Source organism: Mustela erminea, chromosome 12 (assembly GCF_009829155.1).
Source record: "Mustela erminea isolate mMusErm1 chromosome 12, mMusErm1.Pri, whole genome shotgun sequence".
In the NCBI taxonomy this organism is placed as follows: domain Eukaryota; kingdom Metazoa; phylum Chordata; class Mammalia; order Carnivora; family Mustelidae; genus Mustela; species Mustela erminea.
The window spans coordinates 20,903,282-20,928,281 of NC_045625.1; the positions used below are offsets into that span (position 1 = coordinate 20,903,282).

The 25,000-nt window shown below is 36.4% G+C and overlaps 1 protein-coding gene and 1 long non-coding RNA gene across 9 annotated transcripts in view; one reads left to right on the forward strand and one right to left on the reverse strand.

Moving 5' to 3' along the window:
* PTBP3 (polypyrimidine tract binding protein 3) overlaps positions 1-25,000 on the forward strand; it is a 116,372-nt gene that overhangs the window by 78,280 nt on the left and 13,092 nt on the right. For all 8 annotated transcript variants that reach the window (XM_032308468.1, XM_032308469.1, XM_032308470.1 and 5 more), the window contains 4 exons: positions 1,573-1,683; positions 3,142-3,316; positions 22,162-22,239; positions 24,739-24,878. In XM_032308468.1, the coding sequence (XP_032164359.1) occupies positions 1,573-1,683; positions 3,142-3,316; positions 22,162-22,239; positions 24,739-24,878 (504 nt within the window). The remainder of the gene's footprint in view (positions 1-1,572; positions 1,684-3,141; positions 3,317-22,161; positions 22,240-24,738; positions 24,879-25,000) is intronic.
* On the reverse strand, positions 3,354-24,475 carry LOC116570878. The gene is made up of 3 exons (XR_004277587.1): positions 24,400-24,475; positions 21,403-21,528; positions 3,354-3,421 (listed from the first exon to the last, which is right to left on the reverse strand). It is a non-coding gene; the product is annotated as an uncharacterized LOC116570878 (long non-coding RNA).

The window sequence follows — 25,000 nt, forward strand, 5'->3', positions numbered from 1 at the left end:
CGTTGTTTTTCAGTTATCACCAAACATCTTGTATCTACAAAATGTTTTTTTATCTTCCTAAACTGAAACCCATTAAACAATAATTCCCCAATTCCCCTTTCTCTCAGTCCCTCCTAAGATTCTACTTGCTGTCTCTGTGAATTTGACTATTCTAGGTTACTCATATAAGTGGAGTCATGCATAATTTTTTATTTTGTCATTAGCATATTTCACTTAAATGTCTTCAAAGTTCATCCATGTTGTAGCATGTGTCAGAATGTCCTTTCTTTTAAAGGCCACATAATATTCCATTGTGTATATTTACCACATTTTTGTGGGTGGATATTTAGGTTGCTTCCATCTTTTGTAAGAAAGGCTGTTGAACATGGGTATACAAAAAGCTCTTTGAATCCCTGCTTTCAGTTCTTTTGGGTTTATACTCAGAAATGGAATTGTTGGATCATATGGTAATTAATTGTATGTTTTATTTCTTCAAAGAACCACCATACTATTTTCCATAGCAGCTACACCATTTTACATTCCCACCAATAGTACACAGGGGTTCTGTTTTCTCCACATCCTCCCCAACACTTGATATTTCTCATCCTTTTTCATTTCATCTTTATTCATAACACTTTTTTATGATGAGACATCATGTTGTTTATTTATGGTCTATCCTTCCTCAAGGCAGAGGCTCTTGTTATTCACTGGTGATTTCCCAGGGTGTAGAAGAGCGCTCTGTGAATATTGAATGAATTAGTGGAGCAGCCTCTAGAGGAACATTTTGTAGTTTCTCTGCCTATAAAAATCTCTAGAAATAGACGCTGATTCTCATGGCGAAATAGCTGATCCACAGGACTCTTCCGGTTTCATTCATATGCTTTGTAACACCATTATCTCATAACACTGATTAATTCCTATTGTAGGGTCATGTTTTCAGTATTGTGCCAGTTATGACATACAGGTGAAATACTTGAGTGCCTGTTGTCATGCACTGTGTCAGGCACTGTTTTAAGCCATGCATGGGTATAAATCATTTTTGTATCAACAGTTGTTTTTTTTTTTTTTTATAGATTACATTTGTCCGAGAGAGCGAGCGAGCGCGTGCGTGTGCACGTGCATGAAGGGGGAGTGGCAGGCAGTGGCAGAGGGAGAACCAGGCTCCCTGCCAAGCAAGGAGCCCAATGTGGGATTTGATCCCAGGACCCTGGGATCATGACCTGGGCCAAAGGCAAGCACTTCACTGACTGAGCCACCCAGGTGTCTTAATAGAGGAAATTATTTTCATTTAAAAAAGGAATTCAGAGGGCACCTGGGTGGTTCAGTCATTAAGCCTCTGCCGTTAGCTCAGGTCATGATCCTGGGGTCCTGGGATCAAGCCCCACATTGGGCTCCCTGCTTGGTGGGAACCCTGCTTTTCCCTCTCCCACTCTTTCTGCTTGTGTTCCTTCTCTCGCTGTGTGTCTCGCTGTCAAATAAATAAATATTTTTAAAAAAATAATAAATAAAATAAAAATGGAATTCATGAATCAAGTTATATTTATAAAGGTACATTAGCCTAATTTTTTCCTTGCTAATGTGAACTTTTTCCAGATATTTTCCAAATTTGGCACAGTCTTGAAGATTATCACCTTTACAAAGAATAATCAGTTTCAAGCCTTGCTTCAATATGCTGACCCAGTGAATGCACATTATGCCAAAATGGTAATTATGATCTTTCTTTATTTTTCATTTATCAGTCACTTCAGTGATAGCAAAGAATGCTGTCATGTCTTTTCCCTTATTGTAGTTCACAGTGTGTTTTTATAGTATATACATAATATAAAATTTTGTTTTAAAGGCCTGTTCCATATGCTTTTTAAAATAATAAGTAAAAATTAACTTCCTTCCTATGAAATGGTTTCAAATCATTTATCACTTCTCAGATCTTTGGGACTCATTTCTGTCATATTTAAAGTCTAGAATGGAGCACAGTATTCCTAATAAAATCTGACTAGTAAAGTAGAATTATCTTTGTCCTTGTGTCTTCATTTTCTTCTACTAAATTAGCCATATTGGTTGATATCATCATTTTTGTAACCATATTTGCTATTGAATTTTGTTGAGCTCTGAATTGGTGAAGATATTACATTTTAGGAAGTTTGCTGCTGTTGGTTTATATTGCCCTTTTTTTTTTTTTTTCCTTTGTATATGTGTTTGTGTGTGTGTGTGTGTGTGTGCTTGGACAAGATGTAAGATTTCATGTTCAGTTTGGTTATATATCACCCATGTCTTATTGAGATCTGTTCCTAACCCTAATTCTCTCTGGTATCAGTATCTGAATTATTTCTAATTTCTTTTCAAAGATAGGGACCAAGGTTTTTACTATTTTTTTGTATACTGTCTGCCTGTTGATTTGGAGTATAGACTTTATATTTGCTGTACCCTTTGTCTGTATATATTATTTTATACCATTATGATAATGTACTCATCAATAACTTATTATAAATATTTTTGTATATTTGCATTTTCTTATGTATTTTGGTTTCTGATTTCTGTTTTTATAAATCTTAGCATTTGTGGAGTGACTACAAATATCCCTTTGATAAGTTTTTGTTATTGTGAAGGGAGGCTTTGTTGATCTCTGGTCTTATATCAGAACTGACTGCAAAATTTCCCTCAGATTGTTATTCAGACTATTATAAAATAAATTTACAAGGGAAAAAAAAGAGATAGATACTTCATATGTTGTGGTTCTTACAAGTTCCATTTACAAGGGCTTTATTTCATCTTAACCTAAATAAAGTATACTAAAAAATTAAGATGAAATATAAAATCAAATCATTCTTAAACATTTGTTGGGACAAAATAATTAAAATGATAGCTAGTACGATGCTCAATAATGTATAATATTTTTCCAAGCTTTTACATTTCTCTTCTTTCATTTGATCTTACCACAGATAAGATAGGGATTATTATAACATTGTGAAAAACTGAGATTTTCTTTTTCTCTCTTATGTTCACGTAATGGGTGACAGAGGTACAAGTAAACACAGGTCTTTGGCTATTAGTCCATTGCTCTCTGCTTTATACTTGATTGCCACTATCTGTCAACGTAGAAGCTACTTGATTTATCAGTGTTGTTGTCTTGCAAAACATCAGTCCCTTTCTTACATGCTTTAGGCTCTGGATGGCCAGAATATCTATAATGCATGCTGCACTCTGCGTATTGACTTCTCCAAGCTCACCAGCCTTAATGTGAAATATAATAATGACAAAAGCAGAGACTTCACTCGTTTAGACCTTCCTACTGGTGATGGCCAGCCATCCCTTGAACCCCCTATGGCCGCTGCTTTTGGTGAGTAGTTCCATTTTGAGTCACAAAGCAAGTTCTCTGAAATTATAAGTTTATTTATTAATCCATGTGTATCACCCTTTTTCTTCTTGGATTCTCTCAGGATTTCTAAAGGAAAGAAAAAAATCTTGGAATAAAATGTGTTCATTGATTAAATCTTAGTAGATTCTGTTAGTTGGCAAAACAAATGGATTATCTAAAATTGAGTTAAAAACTTATTTTCTAACATTAATCTTACACATTCTTTTATAAGCCATACAACCACTTCCTTCAAATTAATAGTGTTACATATTAACATGGCTTTGAATGTGTTGATTTATAGCCATAGAGTATTGATATAAGTGCTCTTGAAAGAAATGCTTCTCTCTTTTGAAGTAGTAGTATTTTAAAACAAGGGCCTAAATTAATGCCCTTTATGTAAATGGCGTAATCCCATAGAAATCCTCTTCTTTGAGAAGAGAATTTATCTTATTTTGTTTGGTTTTTTAAATATCAGAACTCCTGTTTTTACCTTTAATTTGTGTGAAGTTGCATTTTTTTCATTAATAAAAATACAGCCTTCTGAATTGTCTCTGCAAATACTGCTTTGAAGAGCTTTTTATCCTTATTTAAAATTAGTTATCAATAGATTTATAGTTTTAAAACAAAATAGGAAGAAGCAGTGAATGGCCCATTTATATCATTAGGTTAATGTATGATACTTTCTGGTTTTGCCGCCCTCAGAAGTGTGGTTTATTATCTAGATCAGTATTAAATTTTATTTCCCATTGTGATTGGTTTCCCTTTCTCAGATGACATCGTGAAATACTGCTTATTGAGCCCTTAAGTCGTATTTAGTCCATCTTTATTTTACAGGTGAGAAAAATGAATCATTAGCCAAGTGTCCAGCATTTTCTGGAAAGTAGTCTGTAACTTTATTTCCAAGTAAAAGCTTTTTGTTATTTATAACTGGAAAAGCCAAGTGAATTGTAGTTCATGTTCCTACATTGTTAAAATTTTTGTTTTGGTCTAACCAGATTTTTGTGTTATAATATTGGTTACCAGCCTCTACTCAGCATATCCAGTTTGGTAGAGCCCAGAGGTCTTTGTAATCACAGTTTCAGCAATACATAATTGGGGCTGTAATTAAAGTTTACCAAAACTTGGCTATCAAATGCAGAATTGCACTTATTCTAGTAATTGAGTATATACTGTTGATATAATTAATGTCCGACATTGTGGGAGGAAGACATTTTAAAAATATGATCAAGAATTTTGGTTTCTGAATATACAATATCAGAATATTAACATCTTTTTTCATTGTTCCAATAAATCTCAATGCAAAGTAATGTCTCCATCTTAAGATAACTAATTCATCAACATAGAATAAATTTTTTTTTTTTTTAGTATTATGTGAACGTTTACTCTGCTTCTCACTAATATTTGATGTAGTTCACTGTTCCCTTGTTTTTTTCCTCTTGGCTTCTGCAGTACCAGTCTCCTGAGCGTTTCCTACTTCACTTTCTGTTCTTTTTTTTTTTTTTTTTTTAAAGGTTCTTTAGAGTTCCTAGGTTAAGTCATAATTACTCTGTTTTTAGTGACTTACATTATACCATTAGAAGAGCTTCTAAAATATGCAAATATATTTCTTAACACCCATGTAGTTATCACCCAGGCTAAGAAATAATATATTTATACAGCCTGAAGAAACATTCTTTGTAGCCCTCTCATTGATTATGTTCTCTCCCTCCCTGCCCCATGATGATCAGTCTCAAATTTGATGGTAATCATTCTTTTGCTTTTCTGCTTTTCCCCTAGTGTGTGTTTTTCTTACCATGCATTATGCAGCCCTAAGTGCTAATTTAAACATTTTTTCATCCTTTATTTAGAATTTTATGTAAATGGTATCATGCTCTTCATCTTCTTTTGTGACTTGTGATTCATCCATATTTATATATGTATATATGTGGCTATTGCTTATTCATTCTCAGTATTGTCAAGTGTATAGATACCCATTGTATGAATATACTGCCGTTTGTTTATCCATTCCTCTGTTGATAGACGTTTGGGTTGTTTTAGCTTGAGGCTATTATGGACAATGCTGCTTTGAGATTTTCCTGATCACCCTTGAGGTTGAATGTATTTTTATTTATTGGCCATTGTCCCTTACTCTTTAATTTTGTTGCCATTTGTGTGTGTGTGTGTGTGTGTGTGTGTGTGTGTGTTTGGCTTCTTGTTTTTTTCTTGTTTTGTTTTTGTGGGAATTTTTAAATATATATCATACCTACTAGTCCTTTGTTGGTTTTATGTGTTACAAATAGTTTCTTCCATTTTTGGCTTATTGGTTGTTCTTGTCATGGCATTTTTATTTAGTGAGATTAATTTGCCATGTTCTTTATAGTTGTGTTTTTTATGTCTTATTTAAGAAATCCTTTGTTACCAACCATAAGGAACTCTTGATTATAGGAAACTGAGGGTTGCTGGGGGATGGGGATGGGGTAACTGGCTGATGGCCATTAAGGAGGACATGTGCTATAATGAGCACTGAGTGTTATATAAGACTGATAAATCACTGATCTCTACCTCTAAAACCCATAATACATTACATGTTAATTTAAAAAAATAATTTTTTTAAAAAATTGAAGTTAATATGTTAGGACCAAGAAAGGTTATAAAAGGATAGATAGACACCTGTCTGTTATCTAATATGCCAAATTACTGCTAAATTCAGAGAAAGGTCTATCCATTAAACAAAATCATTAGCTATTAGCATAGGCCATTGAGCTACAAAGCCAAGGAAAGTGTATTCTTCAGTTTAGAATCCAGAGTCTAGTACCACGGCTTGATAGAGATTGGGAAGCTGTTACATATTATCAAGGAACCCACTTTTGCAGGTGACCTGAAAAAAAATGCGTTTTTTCCCCCCAAAGGACATAGGCCTGCTTTTAGTAGCCTTAAAAACTGTGTTTGGAACTGAATTAATGAACTCAACTCAAGACTGAATGAAGAATCAGTGACTAAAACCAACTTTTTTTTCTTTGTCATTATTTTCATTGTTCAATAGAAACATATTAGTGAACTGTAACTTCATCCTTTAACTAACTGTGTGACTTTGAGCAAGTTGTGGAACCTCTGTGTATCCCAGTTTCCATATCAGTAAAATGCTGGTAAAAAAGAAATGTATATCCTGAGGCGACTGGATGGCTTGGTTAAGTGGTCTGCCTTCGGCTTAGGTTGTGATCCCAGGTCCTGGGATCAAGCCCCATGTCGGGCTCCCTGCTTCTCTGTCTACCTGCTGCTCCCCCTGCTTGTGCACGCGCGCTCTCTCTCTCTCTAGTGCTCTCTTTCTCTCTCAAATAAGCAAAATCTTTAAAAAAAAAAAAAAAAAAAATATATATATATATATATATATATATATATCCAAAAAAAAAGAAAAGAAAAAGAAATCCTTTGTTACCCTGACATCATAAAGATATATACTCATATTCTAAAGTTTATAGTATTTTAGTAGTTCTGTTTTGAAATAATTTAAGTTGCAAGAATAGTACAAAGAATTCCCTTATAACCAGAATTATCCAGACTCCCTAGTTCACATCATTTCACATTTACTTCATCATTTCTCTGATTACTTTGAGGGGGTGGGTAGTTGTTTTTTCTTTTTCCTCTTGATACTGGAGTAGGTTGCAGGCGATATGCCTCTTTATGAAAACTCAGTGTGTACTTGCTACGAACGAGGATGTTGTTACCTAAACACGAACGAGTTAGTTAATCAAAATCAGGAAATTGACATTCATACAATACAAAATTAGAGAATATGGATTCTCTAATCCATAGACCTTTTAAAAATTTCACCTATTGCAGAAGTAATGTTCTTTATAAGAGAATTTTTTTCTGGTAGAGATCTAAACCAGTATCAGGCTAATTTATTTGGCATGTCTCTTTAGAGTCCGTTAATTTGGAACTTTTCCTCATTTTTTGTCCTCGGTGATCTTTGCATTTGTGACAATTTCAGGTTGGGTATTTCATAGACTGTCTCTCAATATGAATGTCTGTTTGAAACAGTGTTACCTTCTTGTCAGTTGATTAAATCAGGAGACACATGTCAGTTTATCCAGTTCCTGGTGATACTAACTTTGATCACTTATTAAGGTGGTTTTTTCTTTGTAATTAATTTGTAGAATGAATCATTGAGACTATATAAATAGACTTCTTCATCTCTTTTCACTCAATAATTTTATCATCCATTGCAAAAGTTTTTTGTTACTGTGTTGGCTGCCTTATGGGAGATTTGTTAATTCTGTCCTTCCTTTGACAATTATTACCTGGTATTTTATTAAAAAGGATTTTTTTTTCTTTTCACATCTTCCTTCCTCCCTCCCTCCCTTCCTTTCTTCCTTATTTCATTATGAATTAATTTGATACATAATATTGTGTGAATTTAAGGTGTGTAACAGGTTACTTTGATAGATTTATATATTGTAATGATTGGTGATGTAGTGATGTATATTATATCACATAATTATAGTATAATTATGATGTCTGTATTCATTATACTGTGCATTAGGTCTGTATGGCTTTAGTACTTATTTGTTTTTTTCATGTCAGTATGGTCTTAGAGATTCTTATTTTATTCTACAGGTTTGTACTATTATTTTTCATTTTGTGTTCAACTTTCCCAGGTTTGACCAGTAGGAGCCCTTTCACGCTGGCTTTTGTGGCCCTTTGACATACCCCTATCATCATTTGAACACTTCCTGACTTTCTGGCTAAAGATAGTTCAGATCTTCTTTACCTTCCCTGTCTTAGTGCTGCAGTTGGCTACTTCAATGAGTCCCAGTTCCTTTTAGTGGGAAATGGTATTTTGAAATCAATATCCAGGCATTAGCTATGCTCATTGGTAATAGGAGCATCGTGGTTCTGGGCATTTTGAATGAACATTACTGGGATATGTGTGTATATACTTCATAAATACATTTCTCTGTGTATGCTTCATAAATGTATGTCTCCATGTGTTTAAAAACCCACAAATTTTAACTAGCATCTTTTCATGCTGTTACCTCCCTAATTCAAGAAGGAGATACCCAGTGTTTTAGTCTCACCATGTTTACTTAATTTGCTCAATCCCTATAATATACAAAAAGTGGCTTCAGACTTGTTAACACATACCAGTTAATTTCAGCTGAATATTTGCTTCAGTAGTTTCCTTGGCCTTGTTCATGGGTCTGTTTATTAGTCTTTCCTTTTGTCATCTCACAGGGCTTAATATCTGATAGAGTAAATCTCTTCACCATATTCTTCAAGAGTATCTTAGCAATACTTGATCATCTTACTTATGAATTTTAGGATGAGCTTGTCAGGTCCTCAAAAATTTTAAAAAAGCTGTTGAGGTTTCCATTGGATTACATTGACATTATAAATTACCTAGAAGATAATTGACGTCTTTATAGCAGAGTCCTCCAGTCTTTGAATACTGTACATACCTCCATTTTTTTGAATGTTCATTAATGTCTTTCCAGAGAATTTGGTGACTCTTCTCCATAAATGTTTCCATGCTTTGTTTGATTTATTCCTCAGAATCATCCTTTTTAGATTCTAATTCTAGACCTACTATTTATAATCTCTGTGACTTTGGGCAAATTGCTTAACTGCTCTCCACTTTTGTTTCTTCATATGTGAAATGAACATAATAATAGTACTCAACTGGTAGGCTTGTGATAAATATTAAATGTGCTAATGTACATAAAGAGTTTAGAATGGTTCCTGGAATAAATGCAGTGCAAGTTTCAGTGATCGTTGTTATTTCACTGTTGCTAATATAGAAATTCAGCCTTGTTGTTTCTTGATTTTATATTTAGCAACTTGATAAAATCGCATTCCTTATTTCTTTTTGTAAGCCCTTATTTTCTTTTTCCCTACTTTAAAAAGATGCACTGAACTTCTAAAATTTATATAGAAATGGAAAAAGAAGCTATTGAGAATAGTCAAAGTAATTTTAAATAATTTTTTTAAATGCAAGACTTAATGTAAAGCTGCAGAAATCTAGCTAGTTTGGTGGTGTAAAAAGGATAGATAATATAGATTTACATTAATGGCACTAAATACAGAGTGTAGAAATAGACCCATACGTATCTAATTTGTTGATTTTTCAAAATGTAAAATTCCATAGGGAAAGAAGATCTTTCAGCAAGTTTTTGGACAGGTAGATAGATACTCATATTGGAAAAAGTAAACATCTTTTCTGTATCTTGTACTATACTGACAAATTTACTTGAAGTGGATCTTTAGACCTATAATGTAAGATTTTAAACCTGTACAACTTCTACAAGAAAAAATAGGAAAAAATCTTTGTAACTTGGGATAGACAAAGGTTTCTTAGAACATAAAAAGCACCAATCAAAGAAAGGAAATCATTTATGTATTGTATATCAAACATTAAAAGTTTTACTGTTTATGATATATTCAAAGTACTGAATGGGAAAAACCAGAAGCAAAGAATACTCTCCCTAGCAAAGCTATAATTCAGAATAGAAGGAGATATAGAGTTTCCCAGACAAACAAAAATGAAAGGAGTTCATGACCACTAAACCAGTTCTGCAAGAAACATTAAAGGGGACTCTTTGGGTGGAAAGGAAAGACTGAAAATGACAATATAAAGGTAGGAAACACAAAAGCAGAAAATATGAATATTTCTATAAAAAATAAGTCAAGGACATCACACACATAAAAGGATGTAATATAATAAGATATATCTAAAACATGAGGAGAGGAGGAAAGAATGTTCAAACTTGAACAACCGTCAACTTAACATATACTGCTATGCAGGAGAGATCTTTTACAAATCTAATGGTAGCAATAGATCAAAAACCACTAATAAACAGTCCAAAGTATAAAGAGAAAGAAATCCATGGACACCTGAGTGGCTCAGTGGGTTGAGCCTCTGCCTTTGGCTCGGGTCATGATCTCGGGGTCCTGGGATTGAGCCCCGCATGGGGCTCTCTGCTCATCGGGCAGCCTACTTCCCCCTTCTCTCTCTGCTTAGTTGTGATCTCTCTCTGTGTCAAATAAATAAATAAAATCTTTAAAAAATAAAAAGAAATCAAATATATCACTAAAGAAAATCAGGAAAAGATGAGAAGTGAAAGGCAAAGGATCAGAGAAAATCTTCAGAAATGGCCACAAAGCAAGTAATAAAGTGACAATAAACACATCTATCAGTAATTACTTTTTGGGGGCACCTGGATGGCTCAGTGGGTTAAAGCCTCTGCCTTTGGCTCAGGTCATGATCCCAGGATCCTGGGATCGAGCCCCACATAGGGCTTTCTGATCAACAGGGAGCCTGCTTCCTCCTCTCTCTCTGCCTGCCTCTCTGCCTACTTGTGATCTCTGTCTGTCAAATAAATAAATAAAATCTTTTTAAAAAATTACTTTTTGAATGTATAAATGGAGTAAATGCTCTGGTCACAACATATAGGTTGACAATAGATTTAAAAAACAAGAGCCATCTAGGGTGCCTGGGTGGCTCAGATGGTTAAGCATTGCGCCTTCAGCTCAGATCATGATCCCAGAGTCCTGGGATCAAGTCCCACATTGGGCTCTCTGTTGAGTGGGGAGGCTGCTTCTCCCTCTGCCTCTCTCTCTGTCTCTCATGAATAAATAAAATCTTTTTAAAAATACTAAAAAAAAACAAAACAAAACCCAGACCTGTCTATACACTGCCTCCAGGAGACTCATTTCATACCTAAGGACACCTGCAGATTGAAGTAAAGGGATGGAGAAACATCTGTCATGTAAATGGATGTCAAAAGAAAGCTAGAGTAGCAATACTAAAATCATACAAAATAGACTTTGAAACAAAGATTGTAACAGACAAAAAAGGACAAAAAGGGGACAATCCAACAAGAAGATAAAAAAATTATAAATATTTATGCACCCAATATAGAGGGACCCAAATATATAAAATAGCTAATAAACATAAAGGAACTAATCAATAGGAATGCAGTAATAGTAGGAAACTTACTTACACCAATAGATTATCTAAACAGAGAGTAAAGAAACAGTGGGTTTGTAGGACATGCTGGAACAAATCAGTTTAACAGATATATTCAGAATATTCCATCCTGAAATAGCAGAACACATTCTTCTTGAGTGTACATGGAACGTTCTCCAGGATAGACCACATATTAGCCTACAAAACAAACCAACAAATTCAAGAAGATCATACCTTGCATCTTTTCTGATTACAATGCTGTGAAACAAGAAGTAAACCACAAGAAAAAATCTGGAATGATCATAAATACATGGAAGTTAAAAAACATGCTAGTAAACAATGAATGGGTCAACCAGGAAATAAAAGAAATTTTAAAAGTACGTGGAAACAACTGATAATGAAAACACAACAGTCCAAAACCTCTGGGATACAGTCAAAGTAGTTCTAAGAGGGAATTAATACAGACTTGTCTGAGGAAGCAAGAAAATTTTCACATAAGCAACTTAACCTTATAGCTAAAGGAGCTAGAAAAGAACAACAAACAAAACCTAAAACCAGCAGAAGGAAGGAAATAATAAAGATGAAGGCAGAAATAAGTGATCTAGAAACTAAAAACAGTAAAAACAAAACAGCAGAACAGATCAGTGAAACCAGGAGCTGGTTCTTTGAAAAAAATCAGTAAAATTGATAAACCTCTAGGCAAACTTGTCAAGAAAAAAAGAGGAAGGACTCAAATAAGGTCACAAATGAGATAAATAATGAACACCAAAGAAAGACAAACAATTATAAAAGAATATTATGAAAAACTATATGCCAACAAATTGGACAACCTAGATGAAATAGATAAATTCCTAGAAACATAAACTATCAAAACGGAAACAGGAAGAAATAGAAAATTTGAACAGTCTGATAACTAGCCAAGGAATTGAATCAGTAATCAAAACACTTGCAACAAACAAAAGTCCAGGACCAGACGGCTTCACAGGTAGTTTCTATCAAACATTTAAAGAACAGTGAATACCTGTTTTTCTCAAACTATTCCAAAAAAATAAAAGAGGAAGGAAAACCTATATTCATTCTATGAGGCCAATATCATTCCGATACCAAAACCAGATAAAGACACCATTTAAAAAGAGATCTGCGTGCCAGTATCCCTGATGAACATGGATGCAAAAATCCTCAGTGAAATGCTAGGGCACCTCGGTAGCTCAGCTGGTTAAGTGTCCGACTCTTGACTTCAGCTCAGGTCATGATCTCTGGGTTATGAGATCAAGCCCCATATTGGGCTCCTTGCTCAGCATAAAGCATGCTTGGGATCCTCTGCCCCTCCCCCTTTTGCTCACATGCGCACCCACACACACCCCAACTCTCTCTCTCTCTCAATTAAGTAAATAAATAAGTCTTTTTTTTTTTTTTTTTTAAAGAGATCACAAGCAGGCAGAGAGGCAGGCAGAGGGAGAGGGAGAAGCAGGCTCCCTGCTGAGCAGAGAACCCGATGTGGGGCTCCATCCCAGGACTCTGGGATCATGACCTGAGCTGAAGGCAGAGGCTTAACCCACTGAGCCACCCAGGCGCCCCATAAATAAGTCTTTAAAAAAGAAAAATCCGCAGTAGGGGCACCTGGGTGGTTCAGCCGGTTAAGTGTCTGCTTAATTATTAACTGAAAGGACTATTATACTGTATGTTAACTAACTGGAATTAAAATAGAAACTTAAACGTTTCAGTGCTTGAAAGATAAGAAAATCAAAGGCAGACTACAGACTCGAAGAAAAACCCTTGCAACACATACATCAGACAAATTAGTTATATCAAGTTATATGAAGACCACTTACAGCTCAATAATAATAAACAAAAAGTGCACAGATTTGAAAAGATACTTTATGAAAGATGGTATATGAAGGGAAACAAGCACATGAAAAGATGCTCAACAGCTCTAGTCATCAGGGAAGTGGAAAATAAAATCACTGTAAGATAGTACTGCATGCGCATTAGAATATCTAAATTTTATAAAGTTTACTGTACCAAGAATTTGGACCAGTTTTCAGTGGCATACAGTGTTGGTGGCAATGTAAAATTTAGGTATGATACTTTGGAATAGAGTTGGGCAGTTTATTATTTTTACAGAGACAGCAAGAGAGGGAACACAAGCAGGGGGAGTGGAAGAGGGAGAAGCAGGCTTCCCCAGGCTGAGTTGGGAGCCCGATGTGGGCCTCAATCCCATGACCCTACGATCATGACCTGAGCCAGAGGTCTGGTGGCACAGTCATTAAGCATCTGCCTTCAATTCAGGCCATGATCTCAGGGTCCTAGGATCAAGCCCCGTCTGCTTTTCCCTTTCCCTCTGTCCCACACCCTGCTTTTGTGCTGACTCACTCACTCTCTCAGATAGATAAATAAAATCTTTAAAAATTATAAGAAACAAAACAGGTGAACTTAGGGAAGGGGAAAAATAAGATTAAAAAAGAAGGAGACAAGCCATAAGAGACTCTTAACTATGGGAAACAAACTGAGGGTTTCTAGGGCAGGGAGAAGGTTGGGGAGGTGGTGTAATTGGGTGATGGGCATTACGGAGGGCACGTGATGTAATGAGCGCTGGGTGTTATATGCAACTGATGAATCACTAAATTCTATCCCTGAAACTAATAATATAGTTTATATTAACTAAATTGAATTTAAATATAATTTAAAAAATATATATGTCAAAACTTCACAGAACAACTTTTATGTATATACAGTTTATTTGGGTCTAAATTAGGTAACTAAGTCTTACCACTCAGTCTAACGCTGACTGAGAGCTGTCTACAATTTCCTGTTTGCTTCAGAGTAAATGCTCACATCCTTAAGTTGGATTACAAGGCCCTCTGTCATCCACTCCAACTTTACTTTTTGAATATCTTTTTTGATGCCCACCCCCTTGCTCTTTCTGCTTACCTAACTGACAGTCCCTCCAGATTACAAAACATGTTAGGTATGTTTCTATTACCTAGTGGGTATTTCCCTCTGCCCGGAGTACTTTTCTCTCACATACCCTCTATTTTCTTACTGCCTTCTTTTTTTTTTTTTTTTTTTTTTAAGATTTTTTTTAAAGATCACAAGTAGGCAGAGATGCAGGCAGACAAAGAGAGGGGGGGAAGCAGGCTCCCTGCTGAACAGAGAGCCCAATGTGGGGCTCGATTCCAGGACCCTGGAATTACGACCTGAGCTGAAGGCAGAGGCTTTAACCCAGTGAGCCACCCAGGCACCCCTTCTTGCTGCCTTCTTTAACCTGCCCCGACCAGCCATCCCTCAGTACTCCTGATTCTTCCTGTTTTACTTTCTATAGTATTTGTCATCTTCTTACCTAAAGTTAACTTATTTACTGTATTTTTTTTCATCGCTAGAATTACGCTTCAGCGGGGTAGGTTGTTTTGTCTTTCATTTGCTTATGTTCGTGCCTGACCCAAAATAGGGGCGCCTACGTGGCTCAGTCAGCCAAGCATCCGACCCGTGGTTTCCGCTCAGGTCATGATCGTGGATCAAGCTCTGCACTCAGTGGAGAGTCTGCTTTTCTCTCTCTCTCTCTCTCTCTCTCTCCCTCCCATCCCACTTATATGGTCTCTCTCTCTTATTAAAATAAATCTATCTTAAAAAATATTTGTTAATGTTTATTACTCTGTTTTTCCTGCTGTTTTTGAAGTTTGATACTGTTTTGTATTTTCACCTAGGATTTTTTTTTTAAAAGATTTTACTTAATTATTTGAGAGAAAGAGAGAGACTGAGCAGGGGGAGGGAGAGGATGAAGCAGACTCCCTCCTGAGCCAACAGCCAATGTAGGGCTTGATCCCAGAACCCTGAGATCATGCTCTGAGCAGAAGCCAGATGCTCAGCCTACTGAGCCACCCAGATACCCCTCATCTAGGAATTTTAACTTTCATACTTATTTTATTAAAATCTAAAGTTAACTGATACTGTCCCTTTTCCTTACATAATATAAAAATTTTAGGGCACTTTAACTCCTTTTATCTTCTCTTACCTTCTCCTAACTCATGATATTTGTTATGTTTTAAAATTTTTTATTTTAATCTGACAATTATTAGTATTGTTTTATGTAATAAATATTCACTTAGATCAAGCCATACATGACTGTAGACTTTTTATTCCTTCTTACAACTCAGATATGCCATCTGGGTTCACTTACCTTCTACCTAAAGGATATCCTTTAGTATTCATTGGGGAAGTCCATGGTAGCATATTTGAAGTTTTCATTTGTTCAAAAATGTCTTTATTTTGTTGTCAATTTATTTTAAAGATTTTATTTATTTATTTGACAGAGAGAAAGATCACAGGTAGGCAGAGAGGCAGGCAGAGGGTGGGGGGAAGCAGGCTCCCTGCTGAGCAGAGAGCCTGATGTGAGGATCGATCCCAGGACCCTGAGATCATGACATGAGCCGAAGGCAGAGGCTTAACCCAATGAGCCACTCAGGTGCCCCTTTACTTTTATTTTTTAAGCTTACTTATTTTTTAGTAACCTTTACACCCAATGTGGAGTTCAAACTCATGACCCTGAGATCAAGAATCACATGCTTTCCTGAGTGAGGCAGCCAGGCACCCCTGCTGTCAGCTTTAAAAGATAGTTTTCCTACCACAGAGTTCTAGATATTTCTAGATATAAAATATATATCTAGGTATATTTATTGTTCTTTTCAGTCAGTGTATTAAATCATTTGATGATGTCTGGTTTTCATTTTTGCTCTTAGAAAGTCAGCAGTATCAACCAAACTACTGCTTTTTTCTCTCCGGTTATTTTTCAGGTATTTTCTTCATCTTTGATGTCTTGTAGTTTCAGTGTGATATGTCTAAGGATTTATTTACTCTGATTGGAGCTTTTTAGGGCTTCTTGATTTGATGGATTGTTGCCTTTTATTGGTTCTAGGAATTATCTTTTCATATATTTTCCCTTCTCACTGTTTCTTTTCTTACTTTGTAGAGCTTTGATTTGACCTGTTATACTGTCTTAACTGTATTTTGAGTGTCTCAGGTTTTTTTTCATATTTTCTGTTTCTTTATTTCTCTAAGCTCCATTCTGGATAATTCCTTAGGGCCTAACTTTGATTTTACAAATGGTCTCTAAACTATTGCTAATCTAATCTAATCTGTTGTTAAATTTGTCCAGTAATTTAGAGTTTAATAATTGTGTTTTTCAGGGGTGCCTGGGGGGCTCAGTGGGTTAAGCTGCTGCCTTCAGCTCAGGTCATGATCCCAGGGTCCTGGGATCGAGTCCCACATCGGGCTCTCTGCTCAGCGGGGAGCCTGCTTCCTCCTCTCTCTCTGCCTGCCTCTCTGCCTACTTGTGATCTCTCTCTGTCAAATAAATAAATAAAATCTTTGTAAAAAAATTGTGTTTTTCATTTCTAGAAATTTTATTTTGTCCTTTTTTTTAAGTGTCTCCTACCCTTCAGATATTTTTTGGCATATCTTTTATTTCTTCAAGTGTACTATTTAAAATCTTCATCTGATAATTCATTTTTTTTAAGATTTTATTTATTTGAGAGAGAGAACGAGAATGAGCGAGTGTAAGAAGGGGAAGGTCAGAGGGAGAAGCAGACCTCTTGCTGAGCAGGAAGCCTGATGTGGGACTGGATCCTGGGACTCCAGGATCATGACCTAAGCTCAGCTGAGCCACCCAGGCACCCCTCATCCGATAATTCTTATGTCTAAAATCATAGCATTTATGTCTCTATTAGATTTTTTTTCTTCCCTCCTTCCCTCCATCCCTCTTCTTTCCTTTCCTCTCCTCTCCTCGCCTCCCCTCCCCTCCCCTCCCCTCTCCTGTCTCTCTCTCTTTCTTTCTTGTATTCATTTTACTTAGAGAATTAATTACATGAGCTCTTTGAGGCTTGGGATTGTGGTATACTCCTCCAGAGAGAATTTGTCTGAAACACTAAAAGCTCTGCATTTGGGACCAAATGCAGATTTAGACCATTTCAGTCTAAATCCACAACTTTATTTTTTATTTTGGATTCCTAAGAAATATGAATTTGAGCTGCAAATTGGCATTTGGTTAGAACTTTTCAGAAATTTTTTTGTTCCTTCTTTGCTAGACACAAAGCCACCTTTTCTTACAGTCTTCTCTGAGGGTGAGATGGGTAGGTTATTTAGGCATACGCTTTTAGATTAATGCCATAAACATGGCCTATTGACTTCCTTCCTTGAGCCAATCCTAGAATTTGCATCTTGTCTACTACCCTTTGAGGCTGACAAAACCAAAGCTCTGTTTTTTGGGGTTAGCTTTTTTACCTGGTTATTCCTTTTTTTTTTTTTTTCCAATTATTTTTTAAATTAACATATATTATTTGTTTCAGGGGTACAGATCAGTGATTCATTAGTCTTATACAATTCACAGCACTCACCATAGCACATACCTTCCCCAGTGTCCATCACCCAGCCTTCCCTCCCTCACACCCCCTGACCCGGTTATTCTTTATCATTTTGTCAGCTGTTAGATTTTATAAAGATCTTTTCACTCGTTCATTGGGCATTTTCTGCATTAAGGTTAGTCTATATTGAGAGGAGAAGGGAGTTGGGGTAAATTGGAAGGGGAGGTGAATCATAAGAGACTATGGACTCTGAAAAACAATTTGAGGGGTTTGAAGTGGCGGGGGTTTGGGAGGTTGGGGTACCAGGTGGTGGGTATTATAGAGCGCACAGATTGCATGGAGCACTGGGTGTGGTGAAAAAATAATGAATACTGTTTTTCTGAAAATAAATAAATTGAAAAAAAAAAGGATAGTCTATATTATTTGATCTGCCACTGTATTCACATTTTCTAAAAACACTGTGGTTGTGCTTTCTTTTTTTTTTTTTTGTAGTACACACTCTTCATAATATTTTAAATGGCTCTATAGGTTAGAAAGTGACTCATGAGTTATTTAATCATTCTCCAATTTGGACATTAAGCTTTTTTCTTTAGAGCTTTGCTGTTACGAATATTACTGATAAACTGATTTCATTGGTAAAAATATTCACAATTTTTATTGCCTTAATTCCTGTTGTGGTGGTACATTTTCCAAATGTAAAATATCTATTCTTGGTCATTCAAATCTTGAGTCTTTATAAAGGTTTATATAATATTTTCATAAAGATACTAATTCATTGTCTCTGAAGGTTACTAAAATGCTTCTGTGTCTACCGGAGGAGTATATATTAATGGAAACTGTCAATGATACTTCTGTCAGGTTTTTTTTTTTTTTTAAAGATTTATTTATTTAGGGGCACCTGGGTGGCTCAGTGGGTTAAAACCTCTGCCTTTGGCTCAGGTCATGATCCCAGGATCCTGGGATCGAGCCCGCATCAGGCTGTCTGCTCAGCAGGGAGCCTGCTTCCTCCTTTCTCTCTGCCTGCCTCTCTGCCTACTTATGATCTCTGTCTGTCAAATAAATAAATAAAATCTTAAAAAAAAAGATTTATTTATTTATTTGACAGACAGAGATCACAAGTAGGCAGAAAGGTAGGCAGACAGAGGAAGAAAAGCAGGCTCCCTGCTGAGCAGAGAGCCTGATGCAGGGCTCGATCCCAGGACCCTGGGATCATGACCTGAGCCAAAGGCAGAGGCTTTAACCCACTGAGCCACCCAGGTGCCCACTTTTGTCAGGTTTTAACAAATGTTCTTATTAATCATATTTTACTTGGAAGAAATTACTTAAAATTTATCCCTGTTAATTGTTTGACAATTTTTTTCATTGCTGTTTAGCATTCTGTGATACTTCCCTCAAAATCTTTCCTTATTTAAAAAAAATTTTTTTCCCTTTCTTCTCTAAAACCTACCACTAGTCTTCTGTCCCACAACCTCACAATCCCCCCATAGCCATCTGTTACTAGTTTTTTTGTGTTTTAAAAATACCTCCTTGAGGGGCGCCTGGGTGGCTCAGTGGGTTTTAAAGCCTCTGCCTTCAGCTCAGGTCATGATCCCAGGGTCCTGGGATCGAGCCCCGCATCGGGCTTTCTGCTCGGCAGGGAGCCTGCTTCTCCGTCTCTCTCTGCCTGCCTCTCTCCCTACTTGTGATCTCTGTCTGTCAAATAAATAAATAAAATCTTAAAAAAAAAAAAAAAAACACCTCCTTGGGACGCCTGGGTAGCTTAGTTGGTTAACGTCTACCTTTGGTTCAGGTCATGATCCAGGGTCCTGGGATCAAGACCTGTATCAGCTCCCTGCTCCACAGAGAGCTGCTTCTCCCTCTGCCGCCCCCCCCGCCCCCCCCCCCCCCCCCGTCAAATGAATAAATAAAATCTAAAAACAAAAAACAAAAAACTAAAACCTCCTCACCCCCTGCACATCTCAGTGGTTTATAGCAATTAACATGTATTTCTTCATGCTACTGACATTTATGCAGCTGTGAATCCATTCTTGCAACAGCCTTTCACATGTATTTCACGTGTATCCAGGGCTCAGGCCAAAAGTGTCACCGCATTTGAGAAGTGACATTCTTGTGGCAGAGAGTAAGAAATAGGAGAGCTGGTGTAAATCCATAGTGCCTCTCGAAGCTTCTGTGTAGAGAGGGTGGTATATGTCATATCTGTGTACTCACATGATTTTAAGTGCAGTGGGAATTGCATAAAAATATGTGGTACTGCGGGTGCCTGGGTGGCTCAGTTGGTTAGGCATCCAGCTCTTGATTTCAACTTAGGTCATGATCTCAGGGTGGTGAGATCAAGCTCCTTATCAGCTCTATGCTACAGGTGGAACCTGCTTAGGATTCTCTCTCCCTCTCTCTTTCTCTTAAAAACAAGTGTGGTATTTAAGTCACAGTACTAGCCAGAGTATATCACGGAAGGGACAAGTAAATACTTGTCAACAGTAATATAGTCTGCTGTATCTCTCATGTTTAACTTCCTGGCATAAATTTTTGTAATTACTCATATCCATATTGAAGCTTCTTTGTGAAGTCTTCCTTTATGCCTTAAATATAGTTATTTCTGTTTTAAAAAATGAATCATTTTATCTGTGATCTTGAACGTACTTGAATGTAAGTTTATCAAGGACAGATTCTTGTCTGCTTTGTTCAGTGCTTCCTCAGCAATAGAAGAATGTTTGATTCAGTGTGCTTTCAGTAAATGTTATGTTTCTCTTCCTATTTCATCACTTCTTCTGTCACTTACCTCATTTTTTTTTTAAGATTTTGTTTATTTATTTGACAGACAAGATCACAAGTAGGCAGAGAGAGAGGAAGGGAAGCAGGCTCCCTGCTGAGCAGAGAGCCCTCTGGGGGGCTCGATCCCAGGACTCTGGGATCATGACCTGAGCCGAAGGCAGAGGCTTAACCCACTGAGCCACCCAGGCGCCCCTACCTCATTTTTTCTATTTTCATTCATTGTCAGTTTTCCTTGCTTGCTCTATCCCTGAAGTCTCTTAATGACTATACATTTTCTTTAATTATTTTAATAAATCATAACTGCATATTTAAGGAATTCTGTTAACTCTTTTTAATGAAGAGAATAAACTTTTTGAGCTTTTAGCTCCTCTGGAGAATATAGCCTACGTATTTCTTCCCATAAAATGCTCATCACCCTCTCATTAAAAAGAGAAAAGCAACACTCCCCTTGACTCTTAAAATCTGACTTCTCACTATTGTTCTAAAATTTCTTATTACATTTCTCATTCTCTTTGACTTTTATTGAGCCCCTACCCACCTAAATGCTGTTCCTCTAGATCTGAGAAATTATAATTCACTGTTCTGTTTTTTCTTTCTAAGTCTGTTCTCTTTTTTCTTAGAGTATTCTTCCTTCCTCTACCACTTAAGTGTACTATTACTCCCAGGTTCTATTTTTAACTCTCCATTTTTTTTGTCTTCTCTTGTATGTATGTGTTTCTTAGGGTGAATGCTCAAGCAGGAGGGGGGAAGTAGGGAGGAGCAGGAGAAGGAGAGGGCCAGAGAGGCTCCATCCGGCATGTGGGGCTGGATCTCAGGACCCCGAGATTTTGACCTGAGCTGAAATCACGAGTCAGACCCTTAACCCGTGGAGCCACCTCAGGCGCCCCATCCTCTGTCATTTTTAGTGGAATTCTCATTCATGTGGTTTTCACATTTGTTTCTACATAGATGATTTAAGATGTCTTAACACTAGTTAATTTCTGAATTTGCCTTACTTCCACTTGTGTCTTGCCATCACCTCAATCTTGACATGTCCAAAACCAAATTGTTTCCTACTAGTATTGATTCCTCCCATTGGAACTAACTCCTGTTTCTGTTGCTGGTGCATAGTCACCAGGCTTCTGAAAGAAAACGGAAGAATACCAGCATTTGTTTGGCATCTGGGATATACTGAGCACTGTGCTTTTCAATTACATCATGTCCAGCTCAGGTTTTATCTCCTGAGAAACCTTCAAACAATCACAGTGGATCCTCTGTGATCCCTTCTTAGACCACTTACAGTATTTTGTGTTTAAACCACTAGATCCTCAGTATATAAATCTCCAATAATTTATATTTTTTTGTTTGTAAACCTTTCCTAAACAGGGATTTTTATTTCATATTTTCACCAAAACAGTACTCTGTAGGTACAGTACATTTTAGTAAATATTTGACATTTTTGACAGAGAAACTGTGCTCTCAATAAGGGTATAAATCTCAACCTCAGTAACAAAACTTAAAAAATGAAAATGAAATAACCAGTAACACAAAACTAAACAGCAAAGCTGGACTCGTGAACCTCGGACCCAGCTGAAAGGGGTTAGCCTCTAAAGGGGCAGAGGCTCTTTATGTATACATTAAGAAGCACCTGTTGAACAAATCTTAACAGTATCTCTTTATGAATAATATACCGTCATGAGGTTTTTTTTTATATTGCTTTGATAACCATATTTATAGAGGTAGAATTATTTACTTTAGCTTCTCTTCCCCACTAGGTGCACCAGGTATAATTTCTTCACCCTATGCAGGGGCTGCTGGATTTGCCCCAGCCATTGGATTTCATCAAGCTACAGGTGATTTTTTTAAAGTTGAATTTGAAATGGTTTTGTCATCATCTGTATGTTCTAGGAACTTATCAAGATGAAAAATAGCACCATATTCGAAGGATTTACAATAAAAGCGTTATGTATATCAACCATAGAAGTGGCTCATCGTAGGGATTCCTGGGTGGCTCAGTAAGTTAAGTGTCTGCCTTTGGCTCAGGTCATGATCCCAGAGTCCTGGGATTGAGTCCCACATCGTATGATGCTCAGCTTCCTTGTCCTTATGAATAATTCCCTGTGGTTCCATTTCCAGCCCCTCAGGTTCCAGTGTATGTTCTGTATCATTTATATTATTGGTACAGATTATGATAGGTTGACTGTACTAAGTAACCTTACATTTGCCCTTTAGATTCCTGTATAAAATGTATAAACTGCTTATGTCTTTGCTGATAAGCTTATCAGTTGCACGTTGGACAGACCTGTGTCTTACTTAATTTGTGTTCTTAATGCCTTTGATGGCTTTCAGTACATTCTATGCAGTCAGTAAACACTTCAGTTATTTTTGTAAAAGATTTTATTCATTTATTTGAGAGAGGGGGAGAGAGAGAAAGAGCATGACTGGGGTAAGGGGCAGAGGGAGAAGCAGACTCCACACTGAGCAGGGAGCACAATGCAGGGCTCAATCCCAAGAACCTGAGACCATGACCTGAGCCAAAGGCAAACACCCAATAGCCTGAGCCACCTAGGTACCCCAGTAATTATGCAAATTAATAAATATTTACTATACTGCATATTTGTAAATCCTTTTTTATGTCACTGATGGTTTCAGAGGATTGCCATAGAGAGTACACATGCTGCTTGTATTAGGGGATATATAGTTTTTAGCTAATAGAGATAATTAAGAGATAGCAGCTGGTTAATATTTTGATAATGACTTCTCACTCTTCCAAATAGTAAGTGAAATGAATTTGATCATAACTTAAGGAAAAGAATAAAAATTACTTTATGGTTTTGTCTCCAGTGCCTAAAGAAAACCCTGAGGTTGCTGATTAAAAGTGATACAGTGTTAATCCTGGTGTACATATTACATTTCCAGTTTCCAACTGATTAATGAGTATAACTCTGTTTTAAATTGCAACATAGATCCTTTCTGTACTAATCTTTACATTTCTGTCCCTCCAATTTTGGGAATTTTAAGTACTCTCTGATGGAGAGGATGACATGTGACTAAAAGGGAAAGAGTAATAAGGTTGACGTTTAAGTTTTATGTTTTTGGTGGTTTTAAGTCATCTTAATATATATCTAATTAAATGAATAGTCTACCTGTTCCATTAAAACGGAGGCATTATACATTATTTTTATTTATTTGAAGCTCCCCAAAGTTTAATTGATAAACATTTGGAAGTAGTGATACAAGGTTTCCTTCATTTTAGATTGTTCTTTTTCACACACTATGTGTAAATCACTATAGACATTAAGAAGGAGAAAAAATGGCATAAAGGGGACTCCTGAGTTGCTGAGACTTAAGCTTTAGTAGGGGGATAGATACACACTACACACTTGGTGTAGCCAAATTGTACTGTTGGTGATATAGAATAAATTGCAGAAGTTGTTCAGAAGTTGCAGAGTTGGATTGGAGGGATATGGGAAGAGGCCATGTGAAAGACCACTGAATAAAGATTTCATGGAAAAGTATCCAGCCTGAGAAAGTGGTCTGTAGAGTTTTAAAGCTCAGCAGGATAATGATAGTAATAACCTTATTAGATCATCAAGCGGAGTAGTCTGAAAGTAAACTATGTTGCAGCTTAATTATGTGATTTGTGGCAAAGTGGTCAGACTCTATAATAAGGAATTTTGAACTTAAAGAATCAATAAATATCATTAAGGAACTGTTTCATTTTACATAAGCTAGAGATTTTACCTTAGTTAAGCTGAGAACACAGATAGTGGGACTTTCTGAAAAAGTGTCAGAAGTGGGACACTTCTGAAAAGTGTGTTATTTTAAGCATAATGTGTAGTGTCAGTATTCCAGTATTACAGGAAGTCTGCTTCTCCCTTTCCCTCTGCCTTATCCCCCTGCTTGTTCTCTGTCTCTCTCTCTTAAATGAATAAACAAAATATTAAAAAAATATATATGCATACATATTTATCTGATTTTATGGTAGAAACCAAATGAAAAACTACATCTACCTTATAGGGATGTGCTAGAATGTATCTGTTTCAAGAAAAGGAATACTTGCAGTTGATATACACTCCAGAAGCCTTGTGTCTTTAAGACTAGTGAATTCTGTTGCACTACAAAACATTGTGTTACAAATAATACAGAGTATGATGATGTCAAAGAATAAGGAACTTGACTCCTAGACTAACTCTGTAGGGCAGGAAACTGGCCTTTGATATCCTTATGGTAGATTTGACACATTTTCTTCTATATTTTTGCTTTCATCTTCATTTATTTACTTAAGATATATCCAGTGTTATAATTCCCCAGATAACCAATATATGAAATGCTTTTGATGTTTTAAAAAGGATTATCAGTCCCAGCTGTTCCTGGAGCTCTGGGCCCTCTCACAATCGCCTCCTCTGCTGTCACTGGAAGGATGGCTATTCCTGGGGCTGGTGGTATACCAGGAAATTCTGTTCTGCTTGTCACCAATCTCAATCCTGATGTGAGTTTGAAAGTATTATATAATTTTAGTCTTTTAGGCGGCGGTATAGTAATTTCTGGAGTGGGGTTATATTCAAATGAAATGTTTACATTTGTTTCAAGGATTTTTATTAAAGTTTATCA